Below are 24,782 nucleotides of genomic sequence, written 5' to 3' on the forward strand. Positions count from 1 at the left end.
CGTCTCCTCTTGAAATGCCAGACTGTCCACGAGGTTTTCATAAGTGTCAAAATATGGGGGAGATAAAACATTTTTCCAAGCTCCCACATACGACACTCCTAACTGGGCATCTGAGTTGTTTTCTCCAAATTATCCAAAAGCCTGCTAGCAAGTAAAATTATTGTTACCATTTAGTGTGCTGTATATTCTCTCAGTGTTTTTTCTGTGCAGATGTATGGATAAAGATATAGATAGATGATTGATAGACAAGATAACATGATTGCTCATGTTCTTTGTAAAACTTTTATTCAACAATATCTTCTGGATACCTGCCTATGACATTAAAAAATCAATATTATCAATATTATTGCTTTCATGATTTTACAGCATTCCCTTACCTGATGTAATGACTTATTTAAATCCAGGATGAATTCTGCCTTCTGAGAAGTTGCTTCCTTAGGTTAGCTCAGAGTGTTGATCATTCCAACAATTCCTAACTGGCCCGCCTTCCCCTCATAACCTACAATACACATCATGGCTGCCTTACCTTCCTCAGACACAGGAAGGGCCATGCCTCTCCCCTTTTTACATCCTTCTACTTTTCTTCAAGTAGAATCCAAACTTCTTCCCAAACCCACCCAAAACCTGGCTCTATCCCGGGTGCCCTGCTCCATTCCCACACCCCACCCTCATCCCCCTGGGCCCTCAACTCACTGTACTGCTCACCACCTCCTGCTCACTATGGAAATCCAGCCTCCGCGCTTTCCTTGCTGCCTGTGACGCCCTTCCTCACCCTGCCAACCTGGCCGACTCCCACTCCCGCGTTGAGGCCCTCCTCTGTGGCCTTCCATGCCACCAGAAGAGTTAGTTGCTTTTCTTTTCTCTGTGTGAAGCCATTTCTATATTTCTGTTCAATGGCACTTACATTGTTATAATTTTAATGTCTATGTTTATTGCTCCCACAATTCTAGCTTTACCCCTAATGTTTTGTACAGTAATTGCCACTCAATAAATGTTTGTTGAGATGAATTCAATCCTTCAATCTGTGGATGAGATTTACAATGAGATAGAATAAGGCATTCGGTTCAGCCTAAATTCTGGGTCCCAGGAGGAACTGTACTGCCACCCATCACAGGTCTACCCCTGCTTCATCAGCAGCCACTGAAATTGCTCATCTATTTTCCCCTAACTTCCAGCTTGAAGGGAACACCCCAGGTATGCAGGGGATAGAGTCTGAGGGACAATGTCATTGATATCATTCCAACTCTTTCTGCTGGTGGGAGGGGACGGTGAACTCGGGCATTACGTCCAGCCTTCTATTATGGTCTACACACCTCCCGGGGGAGGCACCCACTGTACATGGGGGCAGTCAGTGCTGCTTCGGAAAACACTAAAAGTTGTGTACAGAAAACAAGAGAAGTCCACCAACAACATATGACTAACATTTAAATGTGAATTTTGGCAAATGTGAAATACTTCATTACTTTTACCAGTCCACTTCCTTTTCCCTTCCCCTTCCAAGAGAGTATACTCAATTTTCTGCTCAACAGAATCAAACAAGAAATATCAAATGACATAGTCTTGAAGGTGTTTTCAGGACACACACAAACAAACAAAATAGAGAGGGGTGGGGAGAAGGTGCCTAGATAACATTGGTTTCAGTGATATCAGTGATAACTGTGTATTTTCAGTTTCCTCTTAGGGTTTCTTGGTTTCCTGGAACATGATGATTCTTTTTTTAATAAAACACAGTCCCCCAGCACTGCAATAACAATCATGTCGTGTTGTGCTTTGTTTTGTGTTGTTCTCCTGTTTCTGATTGCCACTGACTTATTGGATGTTTGACCTCCTACGTGTGGTTTATATGGAGACTGAAACCCAATAAAATAAAAATCAACACTGCAATAAAGTAGCTCCAAAAAAACGCTTTTGCCAACTTAAAAATTCTTTTCTCAACAAACCCCTGGAGATACCAAATCTCACACTGCCCTTGAAAGTCAAAGAGAACCATTTCCCCCTTCTGTCCCACTTTTTAAAGGGCTGTAACAAAGAAAAAGAAAAGTGCACCAATCATAGGTGCACAGCTCACAGAGTGGTCATGAACCAAGCCCGCCAGCGTCTTCAGTACCCCCAAAATAAGCAGCACCCTAGAGCCCACTGATGTCCAGGCCGCAGCCTGCCCTCCTACAGAACCCCACCCACCCCAGTCAAACTGGAGGTTAGTGCTGCCTGCTTCCCAGCCTTACATCAATGCAGTGTGCAGCACATGCTCTTCTGTGCCTTGTTTCTTTTGCTCCCAACTATATGGCGAGATTCATCTTTGTTTTCACACATGGCACCAGTTTGTTCATGGTCATTGTTACATAAAATTGCCTTTTGTTTTGTTTTGCTTTGTTTCAGGAGCATCTAGACAAACAAGTGTTCTGAGGAAAGCGGGCTGAGACACAGGGATCCCAGTGTCAGGCTCTAAAGGCTTTGGTCCAAAGAGGGAACAGTGAATAAGCTGACCTACTGAAATTGCCTGAAGTCAATGGGAAGAAGCAGCTCTTTGAGGAAAGAAATGGAATAGTAAAGAGAGCTCTGTGAGATAGATAAGCCAGAAAAACAGTCTTGGAAAGAAATGCCAAGAACCAAGTCAGGCATCTTGGCTCAAAAGAAAATAAAATCTGGGGTTGGGGGGAGTGGTGGGGGCAGAATGTAGACAACTGTGATTGAACAACAATAAAGTCACTTAAAAAAAAGAAAAAATCTGGCCTTCTGAAAAGGTTTGGATTTAGACTGCCTTTGCTTGCTTGAGCAAAATCTTCTTTTCTGCCTTTGAAGTACTGCCTCCAGGAGGCAGCTGGTCTGAAGGCAGCACCTGTGTTAGGGGGCAGGTCTTGCCACGTGGTATTTACCAAACAATTCGCACATTAAAGAGCCATTTGAAGTCTCTTTCTGCTTTTTTAAAACACAGGTTATCAAAAGCTCTCTCTCTAAGTTTGTGATATTTCCATAACCATGAACTACCATTTATGAAAGTTTATAACAATCAAAACTAGTGTTACCAGCGGATTCTGACATTTAAGATACTGAAAACTTTTACCAGTGCTTGAGAAAACTACCTGCACTTAAAACATAAATTATTTTATTTTTATAAAGATTTTCATTAGTGCAATTATCCAAATGGTCCCAGAAATATTGACTGAATCCATATTATGAAAATAAAAATTTCCTTTTCTCCTCCCTCAAAAAATAACTGAAGTTCACAAAGTACTTTCACTATTTTTTTTAAAAACTTATGTGAAGTACTATAGTTTTTAAAAGATGTTAATTGATTCCAGTGAATTTGAAAAATATTTATCCTGAGAATCTAAGCTTTCTCTTAGATCCTTCTAGTTACAAAAGGTTCATAAGCCTATCACAATTTCAAGGATCCTGGCTCAAAACATTTATCAGGAACAAGAATAGAGGTGTTGGAATATTTACCAGGGTATTAGTAAGAGAGGAGTGATCTGTCAGAACATGGGTAGTCTGAATTCTAGTTCTAAAACCAAACCCAGATATAAGAGGACACCCAAAGTTCATTTCACTAAAATATACTATTATAAATTAAAAGTGATCATCAATTATTTCAGCTTCTTCTGTGATGGGGTAGAGAGCATAACCCCACAATCTTTGATTGGGGGAAAGAGTGAGTCAGACAGCCTTTAGGATACATTGCATAACAATGGCAAGTTAATAGCCTTGCCTTCCTGAAGGGAAGGAGGCTGCTGGCCCAGGGTGGGGGGGGGGCGGTGCTCATACTGCTTGTGAGGCAAGGGGCAGATGCCCACCCCAGACACCTGTGCACTCCTGGGAACTTTTGCCCTGACTAAAGATGGCAGCCCAAAGAGGGTAAAAGATATTGGGGAAATGGCAAAGATGGCAGACACTAACACATCATAGGAGGGGCCGGATATGAGGTGATGCAGGAAGTTCCAAACTAAGTGTTTAAGTTAGGGCTGGCTGAAAGACAGGAGAGAGAGCCACGAGGTCTGGAGTGAGAGAGAGGATGTCTGACTGGAGAAGATGGTGGCAGAGCTGGTGGAGCTGCCGGGGACCTGCCAGGGACCTGCCTAACCACCCGCATAGCCGCCCAGACTCGTGAGAGCTTGGAGCTGAACTGTGACCGGGAATGCTGAGCTGCAGACGCCTGCTTTCCTGAACGATGGTACCTCTGAGTGGCGTATTCTGAAACTGGACTGGTTTGGCAAAGTGGGGCAGGACTATTTGCTTCTGGGGTAGTTTTAAGGGAAGTGGGATTTACCAGCAGAAATCTGCCATTTATTCTAAATCTGTACAACCTTTAAATAAACAATCCCTCTTCTTTTTCACCAAACTCTTGCATTTGGAGCCATGCTTCTTGGGGCAGGTAATCAAACCCCACATTGTTCCCGCACAGCACTGGCAGGGGTTCTTTAACATTCCATCGACAGACTGAGTCTATTTCCCAGACGTGCGAGTTATCCCGCGACTGCTGTGACCAACAGGATGAGGGGAAGTGAGGGATGTGTGACCGACTCTGGCTTCAAGAGCCATTCCAAGTTGGTCCTCATGCTCCTGGACCTGCTGCCTCTGCGGGCAAAAGCCCGATCTAGCCTTCCTGGGAGGGCACTTCATGGAGCAAAGATAAGCTCTCTTTGCTGGAGTTCCTGACTGGGTTGTTAATATTATATGTCAACCTGACCTACAGATGCCGATAGCTGGTAAAACCTTATTTCTGGGTGTGTCTGTGAGGGCATTTCTGGAAGAGATGAGCATTTGATTCGGTAGCTGAGTGAACAGATCCAAGTGTACCAATGTGGGCAGGCACCACGCAATCTATCGGGACAAAAAGGTGAATAAGGGAAAATTCTCTCTCTCTCTTTTTAAGCTAGGATGTCCATCTTCTACTGCCCTTGGGCATCAGAGACCCTGGTTCTTGGCCTTCACACTTGGACTGAATTGTACCCCTGGTTTCCCTGGTTCTCCAGCCTGCAAACAGCAGTTTGTGAGGCTTTCAGTCTCTGTAACTGTCTGACCCAATTCCTGTAATTGATTATAGAGATAGAGGTAGAGGTAGAGGTAGAGAGAGAGGTATAGGTATAGGTGTACCATTTTAGGTTCTGGTTCTCTGCAGAACCCTGGCTAATACAATGACCAACACACCCCCAGAAGACAAAAACTACATGAATATGTAGCCTTACCTCAGGTAAGAGCAGCAGAAGAACTGCCTGGCAGAGCACAGCCCAGCTTTATGAACAGATCGCTGGTTTAAGCCTCTACAATTTGGGGAGGTTTGTTAACACGGCAAGAGGTAACTGTGACAGTTCTTTATGACACAACCTAATTCAGTCAGGAACACTGGCTGTAAGAGTTGGGGGTCTTCCTATCAAGTCTCCAATTTTAAATGTCTACAGCACTTTTCTGCCTGGTTTGGGCCCGATTTATTTTGAACTGGGACAACCATAACTGCCTCCTGGTATCTGTCTCCGCCCCCACTGCTTCCCACACCCAGCTAACCTCCATGTTGCCACCAAAGTGCTGGGGTCCTCGTTCAAACTCCCCCTGCCTCCACTCTTTCCCTCAACCACACCTCTGCCTGTGGGATAGAGTCCTGAGCCTGACACTCATGCTCCTTCCTACTGAGGCCTTTCCTGAAATAGGAGAGGCAGGCATATCCCCCAAGGGTGTTAACCTCCCTCTGCTTCCATGCTGGGCGTACTTTATGGCCTAGAAAGGCCCTTACAGCATCTGGGGCACCAAAAAGGTATCAGATGAAGCACCTAGAGCACAGGTGGCAAACACAAGGCCCGCGGGCCGAACCCAGCCCTCCACTTTGTTTTATCCAGCCCAGCACCTTCCTACCCAGCTGCAGTGCTGAGCTCCTTGCTAGTTAAGGAGTAGTCACATTTACACAGTCCTCAAATTACATTCAGGCCTTTGCTAGTTAAGGAGTAGTTACATTTACACAGTCCTCAAATTACATTCAGGCCTTTGCTAGTTAAGGAGTAGTCACATTTACACAGTCCTCAAATTACATTCAGGCCTTTGAAGGCAACCTCAAGGCTGATGTGGCCCTCAGTGAAAATGAGTTTGACACCCCTGACCTAAAGGGATACAGTGTCAACTTAGAGTGAGTGGGGGCCACACAGCTTCCAGAGCAGTCACTGCGGAAATCAAGGGCAGCCAAGGCCATGTGAATCCATGCGTCAGCTCTGCCTGCTGCTCCGAGTCGGGCGTCACAGCTGAAGATCCGTTTCCTTGGGAAGCCTCAGGGAGTCTTATATAAAAGGCCTCCTTGGCAATGCCAGGGACCCCTGAGGCGGCTGTGCAGACCCTGGGTCTCCGTGGATTCCTGACGTTCTCCTTTCAGACTGAGAGTTATCTCAGTTAGGCTACCTGTGGCCAGAGTGTTCTTTCTGACAAACTCACTGCAAGACAACCAGAAACATCTCCTCCACAGCCACCCGATGCAGGGTTATATTTTTAAAGGACAACCAGAGGAGCTTCCCATAATCTCCAGTGACCAAAATTAGCGTCATCAGTAATGGGACAGATTGGCACCTGTTTCTCGGTCCAATGCACTGAAAAGAACACAAACATCACTTCTCGCTGAAAAATATAGAACCTGGATTTAATCCAGGAGGAAGACCAGGAAGCCCAAATGGAAGGACATTCTGAAAATAACTACGCAATACTTTTCAAAGGAGTCAAATCAAGTTCATTGAAAAACAAAGAGTGGCCAAGGGACGTCACAGACTGGAGACCAGGAAGGCAGGATAACTGAATACAAGATGAGATTCTGGGCTGGGCTGCAGACCAGGAAAAGAGCGTCAGTGGGACAGTTGGGAAATTCAGATAAAGTCTATGTGTCAGGTAATAATACTGTGTCAATGTTAGTGGTCATGTGAGGTTTTACCACTTGGGTAAATGGGATGAGATACACGAAAATTCTTGGTATGTTTGCAACTATTTTGTAAGCCTGAAGACTTTTGTAAGTCTTCAAAATGAAAAGTTTAAATGTTTTAATTACTCCAGTCAGCAGGATAGAAGATGAGCAACCGAAGAGGACCCTTGAAATTAGACAGATTACAAATAACATCTGTCATTTCTGTTGGATACTAACTGATTAGAGCAACGATTCGCAACACGGATTTGGGGTCCCCCACCCCACCTCCCCCCATACACACCTTCCCATCCTGTTTTCATTTGAATGTCACAAAATCCTCAGAAAAGCTCAAAGTAGTGTTAGTCAAAATTCGCTTTGATTTTAAGTGTAAACATCCTGTATAGCTACTTTTCACAAAGGTGAAGGGAGAGGGGAGGGGAAATCACACGGACAAGAGGCTGAGTTCCAAAGACAGAGCTCTGAGCTCTAAAACAATCAGCTACAGCAGAATCACCTGGAAACTTTTTTTAAAGCTCCAACACGAAGCCCCACATAAAACCGATAGAACCAGTATCCATAAGAGTAGACTGTTTGTACAAGGTCACCAAGTGATTTGGAGGCAAACCAGGCAAGTATGAGAGTAAATGGTCTCTAACACGAGACTCATCGACCACTAGGTGGTGCCAGGTTATCGAAGACGGAGCTATCTGTTGGCTGTGGCATTTTCCCTTCAGAATACTCATGTCCTCTTGTTCCCTCCACATCTACCCAGAATTTTAGAAAAGAATTACATCGCACCAAAATAAATATGCCACTCCTACGAGTTCGGCAGTGTCTCCTTGACTGATCTCGTTTTGACAAACAGGCTCGTTCTGAGGGACCCCGGGACCTGCTTCCGTGTCCGTCTTTCCCTGAGCATCTTCCTTTCTGGCTGCAAAGGTTTGAAAGAAGAAAATCCACTGGAAGTAGAGCCTCCTCAGCAATGAGCGATCACATACGAGAGAATGAAGTGACACGTTCCTGGGAGTCATATTTAACCATTTGTAGGTTCAATCACTGACCTCGCCCCAAAACCGCGAATTCAAAAACATACTAGAATCATCAATTTATTCTTTTCCAAACTCCCACTGCTTCAGAGCAAAAGTATTTGACATCTTCTTTAACAATATTATCCTTTCTTCTCTCTCATATTTTTTTCACAGTAGAAAACACTGTGTGGATGATAATCTTACTTCAGAATTTTTCTGAAAAGTGCATTTGTTTGAAATGTTTTGTATGCAACCTTATAAGCATTGAATTACTTTTCCTTTTAACTGTGCATTGAACAGAAATTGCTGTAAAGCTGAGCAAGCCAAATAACACATTTGTTCTATCAACCTTACAAATATCTATTGAGTATACATAGCAGTACAGTGTTACAAACTAGCATGGAAATACAGGGGTGAGCAAAACAACACAAGCTTTTGTGCACTTGCATTCTAGTTCGGAGAAACATGGGGAGAGAAAAGAAAGCAAATTAACAAAACAATGACAGGTGGACCACTCTTTTTTAAAATAAAGCTGAGGCCTTTCAGATCAGGCCTTTGGGAGAGATGGCTGGTGCATGCAGGGCCTGAGGCAAACATGGGCACTGAGGAGCAGACACTGAGCAAGGAGGAGCCAAAAAGACACCTGAAAACTGAGAAGAAAGTAGCAGAGAAGGACGCCCAGCAGAAGGAGCTCAGTGCGAAACAGCTAAGCCAGGCCAATGCTGCCGCCACAACTCCCCACTGACAACCCTGTGGGTGCCCAGGAGGAGGAGGGCCTGGGCCCAAACCAACGCCCCGAGATCCGCTGCCAAGCAGCCCACTGACTACAGTTCAGTTCTGAAGACCAGCACCCACACGACTTCCATGTAGACATCTCGCTCACTCAGCTCATCCAGGAATATAGTCGGCTGCAGCCTGGGCACCACCTGAGGCTCGTCACCTTAGAGGTGGCAGGGAGAATCCATGCCAAACGAGCTTCTGGGGGAGAGCTCATCTTCTGTGACCTTCAAGGAGAGGGGGTCAGGTTGCAAGTCATGGCCAACTCCGGGAATTATAAATCAGAAGAATTTATTCATATTAATAACAAACTGCATCAGGGAGGCATAACTGGGGTTGAGGGAATCCCAGAAAAACCAAGAAGGATGAGCTGAGCCTCATTCCGGTGAGGTCACACTACTGTCTCCTTGCCTGCATATGTTACATCATCTTCATTCTGGCCTCAAAAACAAGGAAACACGATATCATCAAATACTTGAACTGGATCCCAGGTGACTTGGCAAGGCAGAGATTTATCACGTGCTCTAAGGTCATCACATTTATAAGAAGTTTCTTGGATGAGTTGGGAATCCTAGAGGTGGGAACTCCATGGTGAATGCCACCGCAGGGAGCCGTGCCCAAGCCTTTTCTCACCTGCCACCGTGAGCCGGACCTGACGTATATACGAGAACTACCTCGGCACTCTCTTCCATAGGATGCTGCCGGCTGGCGGCACTGACAAGGTTGATGCAACTGAACACCAGTTCCAAAAGGAAGACATTGATTTCATTCACAGTCCTGAGTTCACCACCTGTGAGGTCTACCTGGCCTACGCAGACTATCGCAGTCTCACGGAAATCACGGGGTACGTGATTTCATGGACAGTGAACTCATTACAGGCAGTTATGAGGTCACTTGCCATCTAGATGGCGCCAAGGGCCAAGCCTATGAGAATGATTCACCCCATCCTTCTGGGAAATCAGCATGTAGTAGAGCTTGGGGGTAAAGCTGCCAGACACTAACTTCTTCTAAACTGAACTTGCAAAATCTTGATCTCTGTATGGCAAAAGCTGTTGAATCCCCTCCACATGGGACCACAGCCATGCATGGAAGCAGCATCAAGCCTACGTCTGTCTGTGATCACCCACAGACAGTGAGCCCTTTGGCCAAACGGCACCACTCTACAGGGGGTCCGCCTGAGCCCAGTGAGTTTTTTGTCATGAAGACAGAAATACGCAATGCCTACAGCAAACTGAATGACCCCATGAGGCAGTAGTAGCTTTTCGAAGGACAGGCCAAGGCCAAGGCTGCTGGCAATGATGAGGCCATGTTTACAGACAAAAACTGCACCACCTGGACTATGGGCTGCCCCCTACAGTGGGCCGGGGCACGCGCATCCACTGAGTCACCGTGTCCCTCAGACTCCAATAAAATCAAGGAAGTGCTTCTGTTTCCTGCCATGAAACCAGAAACAAAAAGGAAAATGTAGCAATTGCTGATACATTTAAAAGAACAACAGCTGGCACTTCTGTCTCAAAAAGAAGAATTGCAAGTCACATAATTCAGGCACTGTTGCATTTCTGTAAAAGACCAAGGACTGCAAGGGAATTCTTGGATGTTGCTCTCCATTTGATTATCACAGTCCAGTCACCGGAAGAGAGAAAAGGTACTAAGAATTCCTATTTCACTCCTTGTTACCACATAAACTGTCTCTAATGAAGGAGGAGGAAGAAGGGAAGAAGAAAGAACAAAAAAACAGAAACTAAAGCACAGTGATGTGGTAGTTTCTGCACAAGGTGGAATTGTTTCCGACAGGGTGATCAGGAGAGGCATCCCTGACTGGGTGACGTTTGAGCTGAGAGTACGTGTTGACAAGAAGAACTGGAGGTCCAGCCATCTGGGCAGAGGGCAGTGCAAACGCCGAGAGCTGGGGGAGGAGCAGGCCTGGCCCGCTGCAGCTCGGGAAGAAAGCCAGCACAGGGAGGCACCCACCAGACGAGGCAGGGAGGAAAGGCTTGGTCGGGGCCATAGACCACGTATCTATCTGGCTTGATGAGATTTCATAGGTCTATGAAAGAGAATCCATTTAACCCTACCACCCACATCAGGTCTATTCTCTCTAGGGTTAAATGGATTCCCAGAGATTTCATTCTCTGTGAAATGAGAAATCATTGGAAGATTTGCAGGAGAAAAGTAACAGGGTCTAAATTTATTTGAAAGGTCATCTTGGCAGCTGACTGTAGAGGGGACACCAGCTGAGTTTACGAGGTGTCCCCAGGGGGCTTTCTGGTTGATGAGATGCCTGTAGGAGGCCTTGAGTTCGTTCATTTGCCTGAAGCAGTACCACGCATGCGGTTTATGAAAAGTTGTCTAACTAATGACTGTGTTACAGCTTCATAATATGGAGCAGAAAGTAGGTTATTAAAAAATTTGGCACAGGCCCTGGCTGGTGTAGCTCAGCGGACTGAGTGTCAGTCTGTGAACCAAGGGGTCACCGGTTTGATTCCCAGTCGGGGCACATGCCTGGGTTGCAGGCCGGGTCCCCAATGGAGGGCACATGAGAGGCAACCACACACTTATGTTTCTCTCCCTTCCCTTCCCCTCTGTCTAAAAATAAATAAATAAAACCTTTAAAAAAGAGAAATTAGGCACAAATTAGATAATTAAACTGTTACCGAATGTATAACTTTGTCTCCAATCACATGTGCGACTTTGGATCTGTCCACGGTCATGCAAAATCTCTGCACTTTCATTTTTCTGGCTGTTAATAATAAGGGTAGTAAAACGAGGGTTAATATTTACTGAAGCTGTGACCCATAACTCAAAGTGTTTAAACCAGCCGAAAGTATTTTTACCAGCGATCAAAAGAATGTCAGGCTAACCTTCTTAAAAGCAATAGCTTCTGATTTTTTCTAATTTCTTTCCTCAACTGTTAGGTTAAACTGGAGAGAAAGAGCAGAGTTTTTCTGAGGGCCTTGCCTCATCACCGTTTTGCAGAGAAGAAAACTGGAGTTCACAGACATCAAAGCTTTAGCACGTCAGAGGCTCCTAACGCATTAGGCGTGAGGCAGGATCCGAAGCCAGCTCTGTCTTCCACTGAACGTAAGCTGTCCCTCCGATGCAAAGGCCTGGAGTGCGGTCCATAGAGGAGTAAGAAGAAGAAGGACCTGCATAACAGACCTGAGAAGAGTGAGCGGTGGGTACCCCTGTACGCGTTGTGTGGGGAGGCTGAGAAGGGGACAGGGGAGACTGAAGGGGACCCTGGAAGGAGGGAATGCGGGGATGTGGCGGCAATGGTTTGCAGGTCTACCAAATGTGACTTTGAGATCTGCGGTCGATGGCATCCAGCCTAGCCCACTGCTACTCCTCCTTATTTCTTGTGATAACAGCCCTTTTAAACACATTAGGCTGTTATCCCAGGAAGAGTCCACTGTACTCCCTCAGTTCCCCCAACTACTTACTGAAACCGAAGACACTTCCAAAGTTCCAGTCTTTTAGCTCAAGCAGTTGACAAATGTAATTTCCCCTGGGAGGGGCTATTATCTTCTTAGCCTATTAGTAATATGAATATAGAATCTGAAGCAGCTCGTTTTTGCTGCATAACAAACCATCTCAAAACATAGGAGTTTAAAAACAATCGTTTATTGTTTTTCACAAGTCTACAGGTTGGCAGGTAGTTCTCCTGACCTAGACCAATTATCAGTCAGGTGTCTGTGGTCAGATGGCAGGTCAGCTGGGGCTGAGTGGTCTGTGGTCAATGAAATGACTCAGCTCTGCTCCGCGTGGTCTCACATGCCACCTGCCCCCAACTCAGGCATGTTGTCAGGATGATGACAGAGAAGCCAGAGAGGAAGCAGAAATATTCAAGGCTTTTTGAGGTTTAGACTCAAAGCCCTCATATTACTTTTGCCACGTTGTACTCCAATCCCTGTTAGTATGACCAGAGGCTATAGTTATTAGGCAAAGGGGATGGATACATAGAGGCCATTAAATTAATTGAGGGCATCGATGCCTTCAATCTAACACAGAACAGGAGAGCAAACTTTGATGGGAAGAGTAGGAACGGAAAGGTAGAAAATAAAAGTTGTTCGCATTCCTAATCATCTCATGCGTGGAAATCTCATGTTCTATTTTCTAGTCTTGTCCTCAAGCAAATGGTACTCATCCTTCTCATTTGTAAACCTCCATCCTGGTATTTCCTGTGCAAGTTAATCATCTCCTCACATACATTTTGTTTTGCATTGGCCTTTGATTAAAATTAATCAAATTAATACTTAAAAAACATTAATCATTTGAGTTCAGACATTAGATTTTTCTTTGATATAGAGTAAAAAAACTCTAATGTGCTTTTATTATTCTTCTAATTAATGAACAACTTTAGTGTTTGTGTGAATGACATGGTGGAACAGCAATTAAAATGGAAGAATAAAAAATATCAACTTCCCTGTGAATTCACCAGTTTATCATCAGTAAATATTTATTGAGCCCCCACAGTGAGGAAAGAACTGTGATGTCTACATTATATTACATGTGTAAAAAAAGCATATTCTGAGTGTAGAAAGCACAGATGAGATGCAGATGATCAAATATTGATAATATCACTTGACAATGAATATCAAAGTGGTTGTGTAAGGTATGTTTAATTTAAATAATGTATAATCATTAATTTAAAGGAGTAAACTGAAGAGCATTTAGGGAAGACTACGGTGGAGCCTTTGAGGTAGCATATACTTACTACCTTGTATATGGTAGTAAAGTGAGAAAAAGTAAGGAAGACATAGGTCATCATAAGTAAGGGATCAGTAAAAGTCACCCCACACCAGCATCGGGATAAGGTAAAGCTCTCAAGGTGAGTAGATACTACCTCGGGCGACACACAGAATGTGCCTATGGTCATTTGCTGGCCCACAAATGTGGGTTTCAGGTGTGGTTGATCCGGTCCCTCTGAGCAGACTCAGAGAGAGAACTCTTCAGAAGAGAAGCATGCCACTGGCTGAAAGGGCTGTCATTGGCCAGATCATGAGTCAACTTAGCGCTGCTTTCTGGTCCTCCCCAGAGTTTCTGGAAGAGCTGCTGGCTGGCTCTAGAAGATGTGGAGAAGACAGCAGGCCCTGCCAGAAAAGAGCAGCACCCAACAGATATTCCAAGCACAATTCATGGCCTGGAAGACCATGTGCCAGGGGAAGAAAGCAAAAATGGATGCAGACCTGAAAACGTGAGTGACAGGTCTCAGACCTGGAAAAAAACAATTGAGAGTAGAGTGCTGCCTCTTTGCTATATGAAAGGTCTTTCTGGTGTCTCACAAACAGAGAGTCTCTACATGGAAGAGGTCTTTGGTCGCCCACTGGGGGCATTGTTCTTGTTTATCATCAAGGGCTTGAGCAAAAACAAGGGTGGTCCCACATGCTTTAACATACTTGGAACCCGACACAGTGCATTTTGCTGATAGGTTTATTGCATAGAAGAATTGGCAGAGTTTGAGGTTTTTCATGTTATGCAAGCTGAAGAAAGAGAACTCAAGCAGAGGGAGACAGTGAGCAACACTCGCAAAGCCATCAAATGCGTGATTGTAATCTAGGACTTCATTTGTTCCAGAGACCTCAGTATTGCCCAGTTCAGGGAAAACGGGATTATAACACACTTGCCCTGTCTCACCTGCTGTGTCGACTCTGTAAGTTCCGGTTTTAAGTTCCTTTTAATCTAGAAAGATAGGTTTGGTTTTAGGTTAAATTTCTTTGACTTCCTTGTAAACAGACATGATGGGTTAGGCTTCTGGTTTTTTAGCTTTTGCTCTGTTTCCCAGTTTAAATTTTGTATACAACAACTAGCAGAGTACCAAGCACATGTAGACAGTTGACTTTTTAAAAAGTTCCTCTACAAGTCCAACTACAATTGCTTAAATATCCCTCAAAGAATCCTATCTGCAAAGGAAAGAAAATTTTATGGGGAGGTTATTTGGCTCAGCCCAGACCTGGGGCTATAAAGAGAAAGCCTCCAGAAAGACACATGAAGGCATCCCCATGCATACGTGCATGGGCACAGAGAAAGCAAACCCTGGGCGTGAGGCGTGACAGGGACAGAAAATATAAGATAAAATGTCAGTGGGCTGAGGAGACTGGGTATATGCTTGGTTGCTTTTGGAGAGAGACTGTGTAGAACAGCAAGAAGACACAGGGTTTTGGCTTCTAAAGACCTGCCTTTGAATGCCAGCTCTCAGAGCTGCCATTTAACTGAATGTGTGCACTAGGAAAAGAGACCATTTCTCTTGAGTTTGGTTTTTCTCACCTCCAAAATGAGAAATAGACCTATTTCCTAGCGTTGTTAAGAGGATTAAATAAAGTTCCCTTCCACTCTTTATCTCCCTCCCTGAAAACCCAGTAAGAAACACTGGAACCAAGTCTCTAATGGCCCAGCCCAATCACCAGGCCCCACCCTACTCCAGAGAGTTTACACAGGTCCATAGGGCAGATGTTGAATTCAAACTCTGGTTTACCAGAAATCTCAAAATAGCATCTGACCTGTCAAGGCTAAATGCTCACTGTGGCTGCGGAGGAGGTGGTAATATCTGCATTTCAGCCTCTCAGTTTTCTCACTCACAAGCCGTGAAACATGGGATAAACTCGTTAAACTCTCTGTGCCTCTCAGCCTTTTCTTCTGCAAAATGAGGATAACTCCTTTATGAAATCATTCCCAGCACTGCACACAAGCATGACCTTTGAAAAACTCGTCCAACTTGCTACCCAGTAGGGTCATTTTCTACATTTTTTTAACGAGCAGAGAATATTTTTCATTCAGTTGTTGGACATGTGCATTCTTTCTTCCATAAATTGCATGCTTTTGACCTGACTCACATCTTAAAAGATCCTACGAGCTAAATTCCCAAGACTAAACTCTCGCAAACAGCACCATCTCAGTCTCCTCTTCTGAATTCAGCCTAGAGTCCCTGCTCTTCACTGTTTGAAAAGAATGGCAGGATTCCTGCTAAAGGGAGTCAACAGTTACAGAGGGATGTACTAGTGATGTACTAGGGCCTGAACTCTTTCTCTGCACCTGTCTCTAAGAGGTGACAGTTCATGTTCTTCTGAATGCCCGAGGACTTTGAGAGAATCATCCTTGTGTCTTCCTTGTTTTGACCATTGTTACAAACAGGTGAAATAAGTAACCACCAAGAAAGATGTCATTTCAGGGTTATCAAGAAGAATACAGGGGAAATACCAAAAATTTTGGCCCTGGACCTAGATAGACACATATTTAAAAAAAAAAAAAACATGTTTTTAGGATGATCAAATTCATCAATTGTGAATAAGTTTCTAACTATATGCTTTAAAATAATTATATAGCCAGAAATAAACCCTAACATTTATGGTCAATTCATTTTCAACAAAGAGGACAAGACAATTCGATGGGAAACAAATAAGCTTTCCAACAATAGCACCCAGAAAACTGGCAAAAGAGCAAAGTGCCAGGACCACATGTGAAAGAATGAAGTTGGACTCCTACCTCACAACACACACAAAAATTGACTCCAAGTGGATCATAGATCTTACACTTATATAAGTGCTAAAACTATAAAATTCTTGAATACATAGGAGTAAATAAATCTTCATGACCTTTGATTTAAGGCAATTCTTTCTTAGGTACAACCACCATAAGCACATGTGATACAAGAGAAGATTGGCAAATCGGACTTTTATTAAAATTAAAAACTTTTGTGCTTCAAAAGACACAATCAGCAAAGTAAAGAGAGGAGGGGTGAGTGGGGACTAGACAAAAGAAAGTGAAGAGACCAGCCAAAAAACATATATGCATAACCCATAGACACAGAGAGCAGCGTGGTGACAGCCTGAGGGGAATGAGGGGGAGGGCTGGACAGAAGTAGGCCAACGGAGAAAAATGGGGACAACTGCAGTAGTGTAAACAATAAAAATAAAGTTCAAAAAAGTAAAGAGACAACCACAGGATGGTAGGAAATATTTGGAAATCATATATCTGATCAGGGATTGCATTCAAAATATATCAAGGACACAACTCAATAATACAAAGACAAATAACCCAGTTTGAAAATGGGTAAGGGATTTGAATAGCATTTTCTCCAAAAGATATATAAACGGTCAATAACCACAGAAAAGATGCTTAATATAATCAGTATTAGAAAAATTCAAATTAAATGCATAATGAGATACTGTCCCATCCACTAAAATCACTCTAATCAAAAAGAAAAATAAATAAGTGTTGGCAAGCATATGGAGAAATTGGAACTTTCATCCATTGCTGATTGGAATGTGAAATGTTGTGGTAACTTTGGAAAATAATTTGGCAATTCTTCAAAAAGTTAAAAGAGAGCGATTTTATTCCCAGGCATATAACCAAAATTATTAAAAACCTATGTCCACAGAAAACATGCACACAAATTTCCACAGCAGCATCATTCATCGTATCTAAAAATGGAAACAATCCAAATATCCATCAACTGAAGAGCAGATCAATAAAATGTGGCCTCTCCATACGATGGAAGATGATTTGGCCATGAAATGGGTGGAGGACTGACACAGGCTACGACCTGGATGAAACTGGACAGTGAGCCAAGGGAAAGAAGCCAGTCACAAAGGATCACGTAGAGCATAATTCCACTTAGTGACATGTCCGGAACAGGTACTTTCTCTGTGACACAAGGCACATTAGTAGATTAGTGGTTGCCTAGGGCAGAAAAAGGGACATGAAGAGCAATTCCTAGTGGGTATAGAAGAGCGATGGAAATGGTCCAGAATTAACTACAAATTGGTAGTCACAGAATAGTCCCAAGAATGTAAAATACAGCGTACGAAATATAGTCAATAATACTGTAATAACTATGTTTAGTGCGGGGGGGGGGTACTGGAAATATTGTGGCAACAACTTGGTAAAGTATATGATTGTCTAATCACTATGCCATAATAATAGTTTACAAAATAATACTGAATGTAAACTGCAATTGAAAAATGAAATAAAAACAATTTGCTAAGAGAGGACGTAAATGTTCCTACCACCCTGGTTGGTGTGGCTCAGTAGATTGAGCGACAGCCTGTGAACCAAAGGGTCATCTGTTCAATTTCCAGTCAAGGCACATGCCCAGATTACAGGCCGGGTCTCCAGTAGGGGGCATGCAAGAAGCAACCACACATTGATGTCTCCCTCACTTTCTCTCTCCCTTCCCTTCTCTCTAAAAATAAATAAATAAAATCTTTTTCAAAAAAGGTACTTGCTCCCCCCAGAAAAAAATAAATGAAAGGGAAATGATGTGAAAACAAAGACAAAATATTTTAAAATTAGATGATGCTGTCTGGGCAACACTGTAAAAATGTACTAAAACCACTATAGTATACACCTTAAGCTGGTAGATTTTGTGTTATATAAATATCTTAAGCTGTTTTTAACACCTTCAAAAACCAGCTACTTAAAATAAGGCCATGTGATTTTATGATACATGTTGGTAATAATGATGGTAACACCTCCCGAGGGCTTAGTATGTGCCAGGTAATAGTCAAAGTTTGTACAAATGTCAACTAACTTACTTTCCCAATAAACTTATTAGGTACATACTATTGCTTTCCCCATTCTACAGATTAGAAAACTAAAGCTATCAAGTGGCGCTGTAAGAATTCAAACACAGAGTTTGTGTTTTTAAGGGAAATAGGTCCTGGCCCTGGAATCCAATAGCAACATAGGGGGGGGTCCCCAAAATTCAGAGAACTGGAGAAACTGTTACATATTCTAATTCATGAGACAGCCTAAGAAAGATAAGAGTGAAAACGTAGTTTTTCGTTACTTCAATACCAATGGAAAACGAAAGGCTGTAGGTGGCGTGACTGGGTCCCTTCCTCCTTGTCCCGTATGAAGACAGCATGAAACACGGGCAGGCTGCTGCTGGGAGTCCCGGGCGAGTTTCCATCCTCCCACGAGTTACAGGAGGAGGGATTCTGCAGAGCAGCCTGCTGTGAACAGGGGCCGGGTCACCAGGCCAGGAGGGCGGCCCTGGCTCCGCCCCTTATTATTCAAGTGACCGTCAGTAGTCACCCAAACCCTCTGTATTCAGATGACTGACCTGTAACACCAAGTGTCTTTATCAGATGCTTCCCAGGGTTCCTGTTTTAAGATTCCATCGCCTACCACCCAGTTCCTAGACTAACCTTGAAAACATCTTGGCCGGCATTATGTTTGCTCCCAAGCAAATCTTTCTCAGACCTGTTTCATGGATTTTCCCAAATATGTCTTTTCTGGGTTTCTGTCGACTACTCTGGCTCCTGGAGCTGCCCTAGGGAGAGAGAGAACAGAAAAACCGGTCTTTTTGTTACTCTTAGTTCCTCACTTTGGATGATAAGTGTAATAAAAATCCATGTTGTAAATGTTGGATACATTTCCAGGATTACCAAACTACTTGTCTACTCTTGAGGGTAAAACATAATTTTGATAATGCTAAAATGTTCATTGTGATTGATTATTGCTGGGGGCTGAGAATCACAGATGATTTTGTAATTTTCCTCTTTATATTTTGCACATTTTGTTTTATAAACAAATAGTGTATGTTAAAAAACCTTATGGCTACCAACTGATTTCTCAAAAGACACCTTACAGACAAGAAGGGGCTAGAAAGAAATATTGAAAGTCATGAAAGGCAAGGACCTACATCCAAGATTGCGCTATCCAGCAAAGCTTTCACTTAGAATGGAAGGGCAGATAAAGTGCTTCCCAGACAAAATAAAGCTAAAGGAGTTCATCATTACAAAGCCCTTATTTAAAGGGATTTATTTTTTAAAAAAAGATCAAAACTATGAAAAGTAAATGACAACAAACTCACAACTATCAACAACTAAACCTAAAAAAAACTAAGCAAACAACTAGAACAGGAACAGAGTCACAGAAATGGAGATTGCATGGAGGGTTATCAGTGGAGAGGGGGAGGGGAAAAAGGTACAGGGAATAAGAATCATAATTGGTAGGCACCAAATAGACTGGGGGAGGGTAAGGATAGTATAGAAAATGGAGAAACCAAAGAACTTATACGTACAAGCCATGGACATGAACTAAGTGAGGAGAAAGTGCTGGAGAGAGGGGGGTGTTCAGGGTGGAGGGAGAAAAAGGGGGGAGAAAGGGACAACTATAATAGCATAATAAATAAAATGTACTTTAAAACAAAAAGAAAGGCAATTAATGCTACTGAACTGTGTATATTTACCACAATAAAAAGTACAAAGAAAATCCCTTACGGGGACATTAAAATTGTATGATATTCATAAATATTCCTGTGGAAAGAATTGCAGATTTGTACAAAATCAAACAAAGGCAGATTATACAATAACTGCAATGCAATTTTTCAGAATATAATGCTATTTAAATCAAAGAACACAGTTATTTAAGTCTGATAACTCTGGGGCCAAACTCTTACATGTTGTCGAACACTGAAGTTGGGTGTTTAAATGTTCACAGTGATGTGAGTGCGTTAGCGTATATATTGGCTCAAAAAGGCTCATTATCAACATGTCTTTCCAAAGTTCTGTCCAACGGCAATCATGTTGGTAGCTTGAAGTCAGTCACGGGGGAAGAATTTTCACTCTAGAAATTGGCAAATACTACAGATCAGAGCTCCTCCATCCTGGAGCTCCTCCTCCAGCACTGTTTAAATAATAAACATCAATCAATAGGTAGAAAAAAATCAATAGGTAGAAAATTGACACTAACATAATGTTTAAAATCAACTATCTCAACTCATTTTATACATTCAATCACACACAACTGAGAGCAGTGAAAAGACCTGTGTGAGTAGCAAGGCCGGGATAAGTACCTGGGTCTTCATGTTCCTTTCCTTTGCATGACCAAGACCAAATGCGCAAAAGGAAAGATTGCCTTGTGTCTGATATTGCCATGTTTACGAAAACTGCAGTATCAACTTGCTAATCTTTTTGGAGGCACAACTCCTTCTACAGGTACCAACTGCTGCAGATACTAATAGTTTTCTGTCCTGGGAAACACAGTGGTCTCTCTGCCTCCTCTCAGAGAAGGACACACACCTTTAGGGCAGGAATTAATCTCCTCTCCAGTAGTTACTGGAAAGCACAGAGTAAAGGACATTGTTGCCAGAGAAAGAGACTTTGGATGTGATGTAGTCCATCGGTTAGATTGGAACAGCTCAGGCCGCTTGCTGGGGGCATTAACACCAATGTTAGCATTCCATGGGCCCAAATTGTTACATTTGCTCTCCCCATGAGATTAGATCTTCCACAAGCTACATGCAGTCACACAGCTAATGTCACACTTAGAAAGGAAATCACAGCTTCCAGTTAGATCATAATAGGACTTCATTCAACATTAGTGAAAAGATAACCAGTTCAAATCATAATCTTCCTCCTCCTCCACCGCAGTATCTTCTGAACGCTTACTATGTGCACACTTCATGCCTAGACTTTGCATCAAGTCCTCACAGTGGCCTTTTGAGGAAGATACTAGGATCGTTACTATTTTTACAGACGCTGGGAAAGGTTAAGTAACTTTCTAAAGTAACAGAGCAAGGTAATGACGAAGCTACCCGTCCAATCCAGGCAACCTGCCCCCAAGCCACTCTCTAAACCACAACATCACACAGCCACTCCAGGAACATGGAACGTTCACCCAAACACTGCTTTTCCACCTACGGCTATTCCATGATAGAGTCTGAATCTTCAGCTCACTCTGCCGGACCCCATGCTTCTTTGCCCAAATGGCAGCAGTATGGGCTGAGTATATAAACTAATTTCACTAATATTAGCCTGAACACAGCAAAATCCAGCAGACATATCTTAACGCACAAATATCTGTAATATCACCTAACTGTAGAGGAAATTTCATGCATTTATACATGGGTACTTATATTCCATGCCTCTGGAAATCTCAGTTTTGAAACTCTGGTTATCGGTGTTGTCAGTTCAGGCTTGTGCCTCAACATCCAAGCCCCACACCTGCAGCAGGCGGAAGAGAATCTACAGGCATGACTTCCCCACCCCCTCTCTGGACTAGCTAGCATCAGTAGGTACATTAGTTCCTTATTTGTGGACTTCAGAATGGTCAGATATAATAACCAAAGATTATCATCACTGCACAAGATTAAATTCTTGGAATATCCATGGACCTTGCTTCACGGAAGAAAAAAAATTATACAGTAAAACTTTAACAAGTGGAGTTTAAGGAAAGAAAATTAGAGCTAGAGAAGCCTTTCGACATCACCTAGGCCGGGGATTTTGAACTCAAATGCAGGTAATGAGAACAAGTGAAGCGTGTCAGGCAGAGTGAACAAGGAGGAAGACCGCGGACCGAGGCCACCGCAGGGCTCAGCCACGTCACGGGGGCGCACTCCTAAATGCCAGGCAGCTCTCGTCAGTCATACTCTTTCTTGCCAGATCTGATTTTCCAGGCAGGGCCAGATGATCACGTTTTATATGAAGTGTGTTTAAAATTTTCTACTCCTACTACAGGGTAATGGCCAAATAGAACACATCAGCAGGGCAAATCTAGCCTCGAATCTCTTCATTTGGTAGAAGAGGAGCAAACTCTAGAGTTGTTAACTCAACTTACCAAGTGTGGGGGGGCAAATTCATCATTCTCTTTTCTATGTCAGACTCTCTTTTACACTCTCTATCTATAGAGACGTAACATCGTCACTTATTGGACAGCATCAGAAAAATGAGCTATTCCAATCACTGCTGGTCATACTTAGAATCGCGTGCTGGTTGTCAGGTTTTGTCTTGTTTATGGTTTTTAATCTCTGTTTCCATGGAAGGATATAAAACATCTCAGCTACCTTTATTTTAGTTGTATTTAGGTTGTTATCATAAATTATTCTTTTTTTGGCTATGAATATGCTCCTGTTACAGCTATATTTACATAAATATCCTACTGCAGTTGTTAATCTTCACTCTCCTGGGCTCTGTTCTCCTTTTCACACGTAACAGTGAAAGCTGTGGCAAAAGCCAGGACTGTCTTGAGCAGAGTTCATGTCTCAACGGTTGAGGGGGTCAAACTGCGGCAGCTCTGTGCCTGCTGATGTGAATTGCTGCACAGCAGCCAATCGCCATTCATCTTAAAAATAAAGCAGCCAGACAGAATCCACATCTGCTTTCAGTGGTCATGTGCCATCAGAATCTTACTCCTGTTTGAACATAAAGTCCAAACACAACTATTAGCAGATCTTGAAAGATTTCACATAGACAGCTCCTACCAAGAAGTGAAATTCAGAGGGCAAGCCCCAGCCGACTCCTGCCCGTGGACAGGTGAGGCCACCCGTCCCACCAGCAACTGGGTTTAAACTTTGAATGCCACCAGGGAGGGCATGAGCACTGCCGTTTGCTCCTGCTCTCTGCGGTTGTCTCGTGGTTTTAGTAACCTTTCTGCCTCTGAAAGACATTTGAGTTTGTGACCCCTGCTGTAGACTGTCAGCAATCTCATCTGTAACATAGTTTTTTTTTTATAAGGAATTAATATCTTACATAAGAGTTGAGTCAATACTCTTCCAACTACTTCAGAACTGCTTCCCATAGACTGGTAGCAGCTGCCTAAATGAAATAACCACATCAATAGATGACTGCAGTAGTGAGTTAACCCACCTCCTTCTGCTTCCAAAGTTTCACCTGTGTGGCCACCAAACTAATCTTTTTGTTCCCATAATCTACATGACAGAGCTCATACTACCCACCGGCACTCAGGGCCCTTCCTACTTCAACCTCCATATAAGTGAGCAAAGCTCTTCCCCTTCCTCACACACAGCCTCTCCACTCCTGCACGCACCTGGCCCGTGCCTCTGTATTTGCTCATGAGCCCTGCTCCCTTCCCTCTCTGCCTCTCCTAAGGCTCCCATTCTTTGGAGCTCAACTCAGATTCCACCTTTTCCATTAGGCTTTTTAAAACCATTCCAATCTCAAATAATCTTGCCTCCTTTTGAGGGTAAATGTTCAGTTAACGTGTATTGAGTGAAGGAATGAATTCTGGCATGATCACATGCTTTTTTAAAAAAGATTTTATTGATTTATTGATTTATTTTTAGAGAGAGGGGAGTGGAAAAGAGAAGGAAAGAAACTTCATTGTGTGGCTGCCTCTTGTCCACCCCCTGCTGGGGACCTGGCCTGCAACCCAGGCATGTGCCCTGACTGGGAATCAAATCTGCAACCCTTTGGTTCACAGGCCGGCACTCAATCTACTGGGCCAGGACATGACCACATTCTTATGACCGCTTAATTGTGGCCAACTTGTTTAACCTTTTACAGATATAGCTGTATCATCTGTAAAAATGTACTTCGGGCGAGGATTAAATGAGATGTTATTACGCAATCATCTAGGGGGTGGGAGCTAGGTGGAGTTGGGCAAAGCGGTGAGGAATGGGGACGTCTATAATAGTGTCAATAACAAAGATAAAGAAAAAACTTAAAAAAGGAATTATCTAGCAGAATTGCTACATAGACTCAAAAGACATTAAGTATACAGAGACTCGAGAAATACTAGCCTGATTTACTGCCTACCTCCCTCTTTTATTGTTAACTAACTTTTCAAATGTGTATATTATCTCGTCCTAGTTATATTATTGGAACAAGGACCAGTTTCTTAAAATTGTTTGGTATCACTGCTAGAGCAGCTAGCATGGAGCCTGGCTAATAAAATATTTACAATTGAGTGAGTGCTAAGAAAGATTCTCTGTTAAAAAAAAAAATACATTCAAAGACTGGCTGCTGACACTGGAATTTCCTCCTTCACAAACATTTTGTTCTAAGTGAAGCACTGCCCCCAGTTACAATCCAGCCCTTCCTGGGAGACAGTAACATTATGTTTCATAAGTTATTAATATCTGTGCTGATTAGACTGTTTTGTTTCTCAAGGAGCAGAAACTGCCTCGCAGGTTACTGCTGTTAGGTACAGTGAAGAGTTTGTTTAATCTAATGCTTTATTACAACATACTTAATGTCTTTCCAACATCATTGCAATCGGAACATAGGAGTAAGGGAGAAAGAGAAATACAGACATTGCACCGTCAAGGAAGGACAAGGGGAGGAGCTGGGTGCGGCGCACCATCAGAACCGTGGCAAGACGGCACTGGGGACAGGTCACATTTTCCTCAGGACGAAAGGGGTCCC

At 43.2% G+C, this 24,782-nt stretch overlaps 1 protein-coding gene and 1 pseudogene across 3 annotated transcripts in view; both read left to right on the top strand.

Annotated features, from left to right (window-relative positions):
- Window positions 1-8,494: 8,494 nt before the first annotated feature.
- On the top strand, window positions 8,495-11,801 carry LOC119044020 (lysine--tRNA ligase-like; annotated as a pseudogene).
- Window positions 11,528-24,782, top strand: part of GRAMD2B (GRAM domain containing 2B) — a 113,576-nt gene continuing 100,321 nt past the window's right edge. The window contains exons 1-3 of one of the 3 annotated variants that reach the window (XM_053665332.1): window positions 11,528-11,851; window positions 13,712-13,870; window positions 14,251-14,326. In XM_053665332.1, coding sequence (XP_053521307.1) covers window positions 13,746-13,870; window positions 14,251-14,326 — 201 coding nt within the window. In that variant the 5' untranslated portion in view covers window positions 11,528-11,851; window positions 13,712-13,745. The remainder of the gene's footprint in view (window positions 11,852-13,711; window positions 13,871-14,250; window positions 14,327-24,782) is intronic. The other 2 variants (XM_053665331.1, XM_037138225.2) reach the window with 2 other exon arrangements.

The sequence above is a fragment of the Artibeus jamaicensis genome, unplaced genomic scaffold (assembly GCF_021234435.1).
Source record: "Artibeus jamaicensis isolate MK-2021 breed Jamaican fruit bat unplaced genomic scaffold, CSHL_Jam_final contig_402, whole genome shotgun sequence".
Classification (NCBI taxonomy): Eukaryota; Metazoa; Chordata; class Mammalia; order Chiroptera; family Phyllostomidae; genus Artibeus; species Artibeus jamaicensis.